The sequence below is a fragment of the Talpa occidentalis genome, unplaced genomic scaffold (genome assembly GCF_014898055.3).
Source record: "Talpa occidentalis isolate TD23 unplaced genomic scaffold, MPIMG_talOcc4v2.1 talOcc4.14, whole genome shotgun sequence".
Lineage (NCBI taxonomy): Eukaryota > Metazoa > Chordata > Mammalia > Eulipotyphla > Talpidae > Talpa > Talpa occidentalis.
In genome coordinates this window covers 30,905,653-30,919,230 of record NW_023601433.1, presented here as the reverse complement: position 1 = coordinate 30,919,230, position 13,578 = coordinate 30,905,653, and the positions used below count along the sequence as shown (strand labels likewise).

Here is a 13,578-nt window from a genome sequence, read left to right as displayed (position 1 = left end):
GAAGTCATCTGAAAGAAGGATTTTAAAAGCTCAGTTTTCTGCTGCTTCTCTCCAGGTGTGACTTATATCTGTAGAGGATGTGATCATTTTATACATTTAGGAAAATCGTTGCCAATAGTATTACCTCACATATATTTTTGTTTGCTTCCAAATCTGTAATTTAAAATGATTTCCTATCATAGAATCCAAATTGGACAGATTAATGATAGCTTCAGAATGTGCCTTAATCCTATCATTTCTTTTGTTTAGGAATCAATCAGTGATTTCTATTGGTATTATTCTGGAAAAGATGTTATTGATGAACAAGGACAACGGAATTTCTCCAAAGCAATTCAAGTAGCAAAACAAGTCTTTAACACTCTCACAGAATATATTCAGGTAAACATTTCTCCTATCAATGAAAGTAAAGAATAAAAAAATGCTCAATGCCCTAAGTATCTTCCTATTATCATCCACATTTCCTGTTGGCCCCTTGCACAGATTCTTAGCGAGTAATCACAATTAGTATATTTATACCCAATGAACTTGCTTCCCCCTTTAGAAGATTGAGATATCATGAACTCATTCCAGGCATGAACCATAACATTGAGTCTGCAGTATTTCCAGAGCCTGTCATATGTATTAGCATGCAGTACTATGAAGGAAGCAACAGAGATAGGGAGGAATTTGGGAGGGGAAAGGAAAGAGTGTAGAATCACTCCGCATAGTATTTCAGTGAAAATGAGGAAGTTTTACAGAAAACTTTATTAAAGAGAACATAATATTTAAAAACTTCATTTTAGTATCTGTGTATATAATAATATATAATACATTATAGGTAAAATTCCAAATACCATGAATCATTTACCATTTTTTAAAAATGTTCATTTCTTTGGCAAATCTTCCAGTCTTAACCTGCAGATTTTTAAAAGATTTCTTTTTTTTTTTTAAATCAACCAGAAAAACTTTTCTGTTTCTTAGAAGAACAGCCAGTCGTCTTTTCTATCTTCTTTGTCAGTGGTCAATATCATCCTCAGGCAGTCATTATGTCTGAAAGGCCATAACTAGGACAAACAAGAGCTTGCTTATTATAGCTTGCTTCTTTGGACTAAACATCATCTTGTTGGGGGAATAAAGTTAAGTAAAAATAACAGGTTGTATTCTCAGAGTCTAGTATAGTTACAGGTGTTCATAGAATGACTGAGTGATGGATGATTCACGGCCAAGTGAAGCTGGCCAAGTGCTTGCTCACGTAGGATGGCTTGTTCCTCACCACCACTGGGTTCATTCTCTCTTTTTTTGATCTCACTAAAATGCCTTGAGGGATCTTACTTTTTCGGTTTTGCCCCTGGGTAGGGAAGAGAATCATTATGTTAACATTCCAAAATGGAAAAGCCACATTTGATAATTCTTATAACTTTTCTTTAAATCCAATAAAAGCAAAATTGAAATCAGGACTATGCCCTGAGTTTCTCTATTCGTTTCTTCACAGCTTCTCCTCTTCCTCCTTGTCAGCCTGAGGCTTCCTCAGGTTTGAGGCTGCTAGAGGGAGGAAGGATTAGGGAGGAAAGTTCTTTTTCCAAGGCACATGTCATCCAAGATGAGTGAGAGAATGGAGCTGGCCTTCCCGGTGGCCTCTGTGTTCTTTCTCTAATAAGAGAACTTGACCCTCTCACTGCCTTAAGTACCTGAAAAATGCCTGTTTTCCCATCTGGTTTTGAAATATCCCATGGACTCTGTGCCTCTAGTGCCCCTTATCCACCTTGGAATCACATTACCCTTTGAGATAGGCACCAAAAACATTATATTGGGCAAGGTGACTCCCTACTGAGTAGCTCATATAAGAAACATGTATTTTTTTTTTCTCACCTTTGCCTTTCACACTTATGATAGCAAACCTTGTCCTACCCAACTTTCCCAACTTGGAGATAGAAACCAAGCACTTCTGGTGGCTCTTTAGAAGTCTTCTTGCTCATTTGTTAAAAAATAAATAAATAAATAAATAAATAAATAAATAAATAAATAAAGCAGCCCATCTCCTCTCCCTTTGCAGTGGAGGTGGAAACCTGCTCACCAAGTGAAGAGCTAGAGCTCTCTCTAAAATCTGTCTCTTCAGCTTCATCCTCTTTACATGCTGAGAGTGGAAAGATCTAGCTGTAGTTTCCCCTTCCCAGGTCCTGAGTCCACTACCTTGCTTTTGGGTTCTCTTGCTTCTTTTTTATAAGACTGTCTAGCAATAGACATAATTACCTTCAGGCTTAATTAAGCCTAATCTTAGATTCTTTTTATTCAGGGTAGTGACTATTGATTGATTTTGATTTAGCCCAAACAGCAGGACTCTTTTCCTCTAAATAGGAGAAAGCAGACCTAGAAACAGGACACCATTCTATTTTCTTAGTGTTTTATTATTCATACAAAAACAGGACATGAATATTTTTGATACAATGTGGGTTTTTTTTTTTTAGGGGGTTGCTATATTAAACATTTCAAAGAAGAGTGTGCTTATCTCCTAAGGGTGCTAACCATTTCTATCCTTTCATTTGGGGTTCTACCTAATCAGATAACCTTTGGATGAAAAGAAATATAAACACTAAGTTAGTTTGTTCCTTTAGTATAAAGTCCATTTTGGCAATTAAGTGATCAGGAATGATTGTTATGTGTCTGTTTCTGCCCCAGGGTCCTTGCACTGGGAATCAGCAGAGTCTGGCCCACAGCAGGCTATGGGACGCGGTGGTGGGTTTTCTTCATGTATTTGCTCACATGCAGATGAAGCTGTCTCAGGTACATTATCTCCCTCCATCCTAAAGGACAGACTGGAGGCTAAAATAATTGGCAAATTAACTATGCTTTCCTATGTTTGAATATTTTCTAGATCGGTTCTTTATCTTTCACTCTATATTAAAAATGTTTTAAATACAATAATTTTATGTAGACTGAAAAGGAATGGAAGCCATTATTCAAATCTGAGAATGAGGAGATCAAGGAATTTAATTTAGCAGAGAAATAAAGCAGTGCAGTCCCCAAACATTACATATTTTACAGTCCTTCATATACATGCTTCTGGGTCTATGATTATTTACTGGAATTTTCCTCCTCCCTACAGATAATTTCAAAAATATTTGTAACCTGCTATAAATCCCTTGTTAAAAGGAGATTTTTTTTAACAGAAAAATAAACAAGCATTTGTTCCCAATAGATGACATTTCACCCATAAGCAGATAATTTAACTTTGTGAAAATCAAAGAGAAAAAAAGAAGATATAAGGATCACAGTAAAAGTAAACATGTTTTCCACCATATTTTAATGTGAATGTGTGAGTACCTATTGAAAACATCAGCATGTTGTTTTCTCACTACTGTATCTACTTCATTTGAAGCTAAGAGATGCATAAATAGAAAAATTCTTAAATGAATGTTCAGTAAGTCTGTCACTTTGATGTGGTAAAGTTAGATGCAGGGTGCTGAGATTTGGCGTATCAGTCAGAAGGTTGGGTATTTTGAGGTTGTCAGGCAGAGGAAAGATGACTAAATTTAAAGTCAGGAGAATGCCAGTCCTGGCCCTGTGTTTCCATTCATGGGCCCCATGAGTGAGAACCAGCTCCCTCTCCTCCTGAGTTGACCCCCTGGATGACAAGCAGGAACATATTGTGAAACATAAACCAAGCCATACACTGGTTAAAGTGATAAACAGAAATTTTTAGTATGTGTCTTGAAGTAGGAAGAAGAGTCCATCATGGACTTAATATTGCTGGATATGTACAAAGGTTAATGGGAAAATTGAAGAGTAGGAAGGACTTTAGCAAGTACTCAGAAAGGCTAGGGAAGTGGCAAATTATGAAGGGCAGTCAGTATAAATGTGATTGGGTCAGCTGTGTGTGCTAACTAGCATTTTTTAAATAGAAATCTACTCTCGAATAAAAGCTGGGAGACACAGGTCCTAGCCTCAAGTGGTCATTGAAATAGACAATAAATTCTGTTGACAACCTTGGGTTTTTCTCAGGCAAGCTCTCTGAGAGACTAGGGTCATCTTAGGGATGCAGCTTTAGGCTGTTAGAAGCAGTGATAGTGTTCAAGTTTTTATATATAAATCAAGTTCAAAACTTAGTCAAGAAAGGGCTCAGAGGAGCCTAGCTAGAATTAGGTCAAAGAAAGAATTTTTGTAAATTTATAACTGTTGGTAATGTCAGTGAAATCAGGGAATATCCTGATCCTTTCATCCATTCATTAGTGACATTTTAGTAAGTAAATGAAACTAAAAGCAACCAAATTTATATACTCATAAAAGAGTTGTCATCCTGCTGTATTTCTGTCATTCTATTAACATTAGAGGTTAATTGTTCACAGTTGTTAGATCTACTCAAGATAATTACTTTTTAGAAAGAAGTCTCATCCCTTCAGAAATATAGAACTTTAGTTTCATATGTAGCAAATTCCAAGTGAATAAAATGACACCTTGTATGATTTTTTTAAAAGGAAAAATGTAGTTGAAAAGAAAATGTGATGATTTGTAAGATTATAGTATAGATGTATATATTCCATGTTTCAGGCACAGTATCTAAGCACAGTGACAGACACAATATATCTATATAAAGATTTTTTTCATGTTGAAAAATCAAGGGCAAAACCAAATCAACAAAATTTTAACCAGAAAAATATTTATCTAGAAAAAATGGTAATTAAACACATTGTGCATTGTTAGCATAGATATGAGGTGTTTGCCTCTTTGGTTAGATTTATATAAGAGAAGTTTATCTCCTACCACTAACATGCTTATTTTTTCCAGGATCAGTTAATTTTTACAAAATATAGAGCATCTTTGTGTAATAGGCTAGGAAGAAGAAAACAGAAGTACAGTTGTTTCAAGTAAAGATGTCCAATGTACAGAAGCTCTGCAGTCTTAACTGGTACTGGAAAATCTATCATTGCGTTAATTATTTCCTATTCTTGCTAAATATATTCATGGTCCTTTCATTAATAAACATGAGTTCAAATCAATAATAGATGCTCCTTAATTCTGAAATGTATCTGTTTTTAATAAGCAACACACATTTGGCCTTCCTTGAGTCCAGTCACTGTGAAGTGTTGACTGTTAGAGCGGTTTTCTGTGAGAATTAGGATGATGCTCTTGCTGCATGGTTTTCTCTTATTATCCCAATGCAATCTGTTAACATTTTCAGGATTCCAGTCAAATTGAACTATTAAAAGAATTAATGGATCTCCAGAAGGATATGGTGGTCATGCTGCTGTCCATGTTAGAAGGTAGTTTTGATTTATATTTTTAATTTCCCTTTATTCATCTATGTTCAGGATCAATATGCATTTGTTTATGGAGTCAGCTTGCCACAAAGAATAAAATATCAACACTGAGATATGATGGAGGCCTGGGTTTGTTACTTTTTATCTCATTAGTTTTCAAAAGAAGAGAAATCCTGCATATCTCAGTTTACATGGCAACCTAATGAACCAGTTGTATCTCTAGCTATACTCTTCATTTTCTCCTGATGCCCCAAAGAAGAGTCTGCTCGTGTGTTTGTAATTAGTGGGGATGACAAATATTTGGTTAACTCCAACTGTGTAAATTGCTGCTTTGAGCTGACTGCCTTCAAACTCTGTGGGTTTGTCAAGTCCTGCAGGAGATCACTAGAACTCCCTCAGTCCATCAAGGCAACTGCTGGTGGGGTCTCATGCTCATCCACATGTCTGCTCTCAGTTTATATTCTTTTACCTCTTTCCAACTTATCTCTCTTTGCTATGCTATTTGCCTTCCGTATCAGGCAGCAGTGCACTGGTTAAAAGCTTCCACTCCTAGGCCCACCACCACTCCTTGAGCCCCTGCTTTCTCACTTCCCTGCGGGTTCCATCTCCCATTTTCAGTTTCCTCCTCTGTGAATTGAGATAATGATAGATTGATGTGAGAATTCAGTGAAACCAGGTGAATGCAATCAAAGCAACTAAAAATGTTGGCTATCAGGTTACCTAAACTTTTTTCTTAAATCCTTCCTAATTTTTTTCTCTCTCGATCTCTAAATCGCTGCACATTGTATAACTGCGTTTTGATCAAGGCAGTAGTCTCTGCTTGTGCTGGTACTTCAAAGATGCAGCAATTGCTTAAAACTCTTAGTTGGCAGCCAATTTGTACCCTCTGAGCACAGGATCCCTTTGCCTTGACCTTCATTAAAATTTTAGTGTAAAAAAAAAAAACACAACAGGGCCTCCCCAGGTGGCGCAGCGGTTGAGTGCTGGGCTGTGAAGCTGCCCGCGACCTCTGCAGCAGCTCCGGTTCAATCCCCCGGCCACCAGCGAGGGTCCCACATGGCGTGACAGACCTCTCCTGTCTCGCCTGCTGCTCCCCTTAGCAGTGCATTTCATCAGTCTGCCTGTTCTGTTCCCCGCTCTGGCTCTGGTGAATTCTCTCACCCTCTCATGCTTCTGACTGTACCTAGTGCTTGTATAAATAAATAAATAAATCTTAAAAAAAAAAAACAAAAAAAAACTGCAGTCATAACTGCAGCAGCAGCAGTAGCACCCACAGCAGTGGCGAAATTGCAGTTAATCTCTTATAATATGCAGGATACTGATTTAGTACTTAACTAATCCTAATATCAGGTTTATGAATTTGATAGTATCATTATTTACTATTTTGAAAATGAAGAAACTGTGGTATAGAGAGGCCAGGAAATCTGCCCAAGTGCTCAGCTAGTAGTTGGTAAGGCCTGGATTCAAACCAAGCCATCCACCTTCTGTGCCAAAACTCTTACTGCCTCACTGATGGATTCTTCTGACCTCTCTCCCCTGCATCTTTTTTCTCTAGTCTGCCGTTTTGTCACAGAACACTCTGTGACTCTATGCCTGAGGATGATAGGGATGATAGCTAATTTTCTCAAGCTCATCAGCCATCTGCCATTTTCATTTTTCTTTGGATTTAAGTTTTATTATTGAGCTAGAATTGAGATATAATATTCATTTTAGGTATGCACCATAATGATGTGATATATGTAATATTGTAAAATAATTACCACAAGATGTTTATTTGACATTTGCCACCACTCGGTCACAAAATTTTATCCTTGGAATGGTAATGTTTCTCTGTTTTTTTATTGCAATAGTATTGGTTTACAAAACTGTAGAAGTATAAACTTTCTGGGCCATAAGAAATTTGGAGATATGCTTTACATGCTAAGTCAGAAAGAGCATATAATTTGATCTCAGAGGATCTGTTTGAAGATCTGGCATTGTGCTCAATAATCGTGTTGCAATGAGCATTTCAATTTAGCCTTGCTAAACCTCAGTTTCCTCAAGAGCAAAGGCAGAATTAATAACAACTACTTGTCATACAGATATGTAAACATTAAATGAGGTATTGTCTATGAGTAGCTTTCCAGCCCTGAAAAACTGTATAAATGTTCATTTTTATGATTAATGTGAAACTAGATTTTAGTTTCTGGTTTTAGAATATAAATGTTTGGCCCATTTTTCTTTATTCTAAAACATGAAGGGGAAAAGTCAACTTTGTTAAAAAATTTTTGTGTGTGCTGTTGAATTACTTTGTAAACATGGTTTTACATGTGTTTGTGTAGTCATTCTTTTAAACTAGAGTTTACATGTTATTATCCATCTTTTCCTCTGACATATACATTGCAAGATAAGCAAGGAGCTATCCTAATTAAGATATTATGTAAAATCTCTATTGCTATTTTCTCTAGAGATACTGGTTTTATCAGGAATGTTCATTTTGAGCAAATGTAATTCTTTACCACCAGGTAATGTTGTCAATGGAACCATTGGCAAACAGATGGTAGATATGCTTGTGGAATCTTCCAACAACGTGGAGATGATTCTCAAATTTTTTGACATGTTCTTAAAGCTGAAGGATTTGACATCCTCTGATACATTTAAAGAATATGATCCTGATGGCAAGGGTGTCATTTCCAAGAGGGACTTCCATAAAGCCATGGAGAGCCACAAACACTACACACAATCAGAAACTGAGTTTCTTCTGTCCTGTGCAGAGACAGATGAAAATGAAACTCTCGACTATGAAGAGTTTGTTAAACGTTTCCACGAACCTGCGAAGGACATCAGCTTCAATGTTGCTGTCCTTCTGACAAATCTCTCTGAGCACATGCCCAATGACACCCGACTGCAGACTTTTCTGGAATTAGCAGAAAGTGTGCTGAATTACTTCCAGCCCTTTCTCGGTCGCATTGAGATTATGGGAAGTGCCAAGCGCATTGAGAGGGTTTATTTTGAAATCAGCGAGTCCAGCCGCACCCAGTGGGAGAAACCCCAGGTCAAGGAGTCCAAAAGACAGTTCATATTTGATGTGGTCAATGAAGGGGGAGAAAAGGAGAAGATGGAACTCTTTGTTAACTTCTGTGAGGACACCATATTTGAAATGCAGCTGGCAGCTCAGATCTCAGAGTCGGATTTGAACGAAAGGTCAGCAAATAAGGAAGAAAGTGAGAAGGAGAAACCTGAAGAGCAGGGGCCTAAAATGGGCTTTTTTTCGATTCTGACAGTCAAATCAGCCCTGTTTGCTCTCAAGTATAATATCTTGGCCCTTATGCGAATGCTCAGTCTAAAGAGCCTGAAGAAACAGATGAAAAAAGTAAAGAAGATGACCATGAAGGACATGGTCACAGCCTTCTTTTCATCCTATTGGAGTATATTTATGAGCCTCCTGCACTTTGTAGCCAGCGTGTTCAGGGGCTTTTTCCGCATCATTTGCAGCCTCCTGCTGGGAGGAAGCCTAGTAGAAGGTGCTAAAAAGATCAAAGTCGCAGAGCTCTTAGCCAACATGCCAGATCCTACTCAGGATGAGGTGAGAGGGGATGGAGAGGAAGGAGAGAGGAAACCCATGGAAGCTGCCCTGCCCTCAGAAGATCTGGCTGACTTAAAGGAACTGACAGAAGAAAGTGACCTTCTTTCAGACATATTTGGTTTGGACCTGAAGAGAGAAGGAGGGCAGTACAAGCTTATTCCTCATAATCCAAACGCTGGCCTCAGTGACCTAATTAGCAACCCAGTCCCCATCCCTGAGGTGCAAGAAAAATTTCAGGTAATTTATCTCTAAGACTTGGGGCTCTCTGGACTTCAGGTGGACCCAACAAATGAACTCTATATGAACTGGCTCCTGCTAGTGTCAGAGTGGTGTTAAATATGTCACCTGAATTTCTAGAAAGAAATGGCTTTTGGGTAGGCCGAGCTAAGCTTTGTAAAATTCTTCACAGATGATTGAATAATCTTAAACTATTAAGTGTAAGCTATTAAGGTGCAGTTTTAACACTTTTACATACTCTAATGATAGTCTAATGACTAAATAGCATCGTCAATTCAAGAAATATAAATGTGGGTACTTCTTTTGAGTTGCCTTAAAGAGTTTATTGGTAAAATAAATCAAACACATACACACACAAAACCTAGAAAATTATTGAGTGTTAAATAATATCAGCAGTAAATAGTAAAGGTTACATTATCTTGAGAAAATGGAAATTCATATGGCTTAGATGAATCTGAGGAGATGGGACTTCAAGTTGGCCTTGAAAGTTAAGATTTGAGTAGGTGGATGAGGTATAGAAGGGTATTTCTGAAATAAGGGAAGAAAGTGGAAAAATGACTGAGAAAATTGGTACCTACTGCTGCAGTGGGAGGAGAGGGCCAATAGCACCAGTAGAATGAAAGGCATCTGGGGCACTTTCTCTTGAATAGACAAGAGGGTCTTATTTACAAGGTATGATTTAACACATAGTCACAGGGTTTCCTAAACTCATTTGAAAGTGATAGTGATCCTGCTTTCCTTTATCCCTCTGATTCATTCAAGGAACAGAAGGCAAAGGAAGAAGAAAAGGAAGAAAAAGAGGAAAACAAATCTGAACCTGAAAAAGCAGAGTACGTGTAATTTCTGTATACCTTTCTTTGTTTTTGTATGTCTCTTTTACTTATTCTCTTTCTCTGGAGGACATAATGTGGAATGGTACATGAGAAAATCTGGCATCTCAGTGGAGAGACTCTGACATGAGGGCCTCAGTCATGGGCAGGAATAGTACAGACACCAGCAAGGGCTGCCCTTTCAGTACCTGCCTCCGTGGGCTGTGAGGACTGCTGTGTGTTTGTTTCTTTGCACAATAGACTCAATAATGCCATGTAATACTTTCCACAAGATGTTTAAAATGAGACCTATTTCTGTCCTGGTAAAGAAGGGTGGAAATAAACATTCTGATTGCCACAGTATAGAATCCTTGTGGGGATGGTGTTCCTCCCCAGGGATGCATGAATAAAAATTGCATGGACTGTTTGTTAAAACCAGAGCCCTGGATGGGACCATAAACGTTAAGATTCAGCAAGTTTAGGTTGGGGCCCAGAAATAATTTTCACCAACACTCCTGATGCTGTGCTGCACAGTTATAAATGTAGCAATAAGAAATGAAGAGCTGGGGCCTCCCCGGTGGTGCAGTGGGTTGAGTGCCATGCTGTGAAGCTGTCCGCAGCCTCTGTAGCACAGGTTAGATCCCTGGCTGACCAGGGAGATGCCCACATGGAGCGGCAGACCTCTCCTGTCTCGCCTGCGGCTCCCCTCAGCACCGTCTTTCATCCGTCTGCCTGTTTGTCTGCCTGTTCTGCTCCCTATCTGTCTCTGGTGAATTCTCTCACTCTCCCATGCCTCTGACCTACACCCCAGTTATTGTATAAATAAATAAATCTTAAAAAAAAAAAAGTTGTTTAAAAAAAAAAAGAAATGAAGAGCTGGATGCAAAGCAATTGAAATGTATGATTTCCGTGCATAATTTGTAGTAATAATTAAAATCTATATCTTTCTCTATTTTTAAATATTTTTGTATGTACATTTTTAAAAAACAGGAATATAAAACATTTAAGTGCCTAGAGTGCCATTCATAATCTCACATAAACATTTAATTTTTCTCCTCTAATCTGTTATTTTTCTCCTCCTCTCTTTAAAATATAGATGGTTCTTTATTCTTTATAGTCAACACTGTTCATTGTCATAGATCTTTCAGTATTGGTTCAATTGTGAACATGGCCATATAAATGGCTATTATAGTGAAAATTAGACACGTGTAGCAGGACCTTAGAGTCATTTCAATAGCAGTTCCTTAATGTTAAAAAACTAATGGTAGAGATACCTCTTCTACATTGTTAAACATTAGCTAAGTATATATGTATTATATGTAAGTGACTGCACAGATTCATAAATCCTCTTTTGTGTATAATGTATATTTCAGGGCTTCCAATCCCATTACTGTTTGCAAAATTAATACATTGACATCCTTTATGTGTGAGCAACCAATGCATGTGCCTCTAATCTTAAGTCCTAATGGCAATGTTAAAGACGGTGTTAAGTTTGTGTTAAAAATTGAACTTTAAAAGGGCCTTCCTCAAGGAACTATCCTACCTCATGGAGATTAAAAGCCACACTACTGGAAGACCACTGGACTAACGAGGAGATCAAAGAAGAAATTAAAAAATTCTTTGAATTGAATGACAAGGAGGACACCAATATCCTAAATGTATGGGATGCAGCAAAAGCAGTAATAAGAGGAAAATATATAGCAATAGAAGCTCACATCAAAAAACAAGAAAGAACTCAAAGAAACAACCTAATCTTGAAGCTCAAAGATCTAGAAAAAGAACAACAAAAAAACCCCAAAACCAGTAGAAGAAAAGAAATAATAAAAACCAAAGCAGAAATAAATGAAATTGAAACTAAAAAAACAATCCAAAAGATCAATGAAACCAAGAGCTGGTTCTTTGAAAAAATTAATAAAATAGACAAACCCCTAGCCAGGCTCACAAAGGAAAAAAGGGAGAAAGCACAAATACACAGGATAATAAATGAAAGAGGAGAAATCACAACGGACACAGCAGAAATCAAAAGAATAATCAGTAACTACTATGAACAGTTATATGGAAACAAGTTCAACAATCTAGAGGAGATGGACAAATTCCTACAACTCTACAATCACCCAAAGCTAGATAAAGAAGAAATAGAACACCTAAACAGACCAATTACAAGCAGCGAAATTGAAATGGTAATTAAAAACCTCCCCAAAAACAAAAGCCCAGGACCTGATGGATTTACAAATGAATTCTACCAAACATTCAGAGACGAATTAGTGCCTATCCTTCACAAACTCTTCCAAAAAATTGAGAAGGAAGGGACAATACCAAACACGTTCTATGAAGCCAATATTACACTAATACCAAAACCGAATAAGGACAACACAAAAAAGGAAAACTATAGGCCAATCTCCCTAATGAACACTGATGCAAAAATCCTCAATAAAATTTTAGCTATCAGAATCCAACAATGTATCCATAAGATAATTCACCACGACCAAGTTGGATTCATTCCAGGGGCACAAGGATGGTTTAACATCCGAAAATCAATCAACGTTATCCAACACATCAACAAAAAGAAATATAAAAACCATATGATAATATCAATAGATGCTGAGAAAGCTTTCGACAAAGTGCAACACCCATTCATGATAAAAGCCCTTGAAATTCTTGGGATACAAGGAACATACCTCAACATCATAAAGGCCATCTATGACAAGCCAAAAGCCAGTATCATTCTCAATGGTGAAAAGCTGAAAGCAATTCCATTAAGATCTGGAACAAGACAAGGATGTCCACTCTCACCACTGCTTTTCAATATAATACTGGAAGTCCTAGCCAGAGCAATAAGACAAGAGAAAGACATCCAAGGAATCCAAATAGGAAAAGAAGAAGTCAAACTATCACTATTTGCAGATGATATGATAATATACATAGAGAATCCCAAAATCTCCACAGAAAAACTAATTCAACTCATCAATCAATTCAGTAAAGTGGCAGGATACAAAATCAACACGCAAAAGTCAGTAGCCTTCCTATACACAAACAATAAATCTGAAGAAGAAGAAATCAAAAAAACCACCCCTTTTATTATCGAAACAAAAAAAATCAAATATTTGGGAATAAATCTAACAAAAGAGGTAAAGGACCTATACAAAGAAAACTATAAAACACTGTTAAAAGAAATAGAAGAAGACACAAAGAAATGGAAAGACATCCCCTGCTCATGGATTGGAAGAATAAACATTATTAAAATGGCCATCCTACCAAAAGCAATATACAGATTCAATGCTATTCCAATCAAAATCTCAATGGCATTCTTCAAAGAAATAGAACAATTATTGATGAAATTCATATGGAATCACCAAAAACCCCGAATAGCCAAAGCTCTACTGAAAAAAAAAGAAGGAAATGGAGGCATCACACTCCCAGACTTCAAACTATACTACAAAGCCATAATCATCAAAACTGCATGGTATTGGAACAAGAACAGACATACAGACCAATGGAATCGAATAGAAAATCCAGAAATAAACCCACAGATTTATGGACAACTAATCTTTGACAAAGGAGCAAAGACTATGCATTGGAGCAAAGAAAGTTTGTTCAATAAATGGTGCTGGGAAAACTGGGTCGCTACATGCAAAAGAATGAAGCTTGACCACTACCTCACACCATACACAAAAATCAACTCAAAATGGATTAAAGAACTAGACATAAGACCTGAAACCATAAAATACATAGA

At 37.3% G+C, this 13,578-nt stretch overlaps 1 protein-coding gene across 1 annotated transcript in view; it reads left to right on the top strand.

The window, feature by feature from the left end:
* Positions 1 to 13,578, top strand: part of RYR2 (ryanodine receptor 2) — a 697,569-nt gene that overhangs the window by 646,253 nt on the left and 37,738 nt on the right. Inside the window, exons 85-89 of the mRNA XM_054694896.1 lie at positions 250 to 378; positions 2,656 to 2,760; positions 5,156 to 5,237; positions 7,739 to 9,036; positions 9,799 to 9,866. Coding sequence (XP_054550871.1) covers positions 250 to 378; positions 2,656 to 2,760; positions 5,156 to 5,237; positions 7,739 to 9,036; positions 9,799 to 9,866 — 1,682 coding nt within the window. The remainder of the gene's footprint in view (positions 1 to 249; positions 379 to 2,655; positions 2,761 to 5,155; positions 5,238 to 7,738; positions 9,037 to 9,798; positions 9,867 to 13,578) is intronic.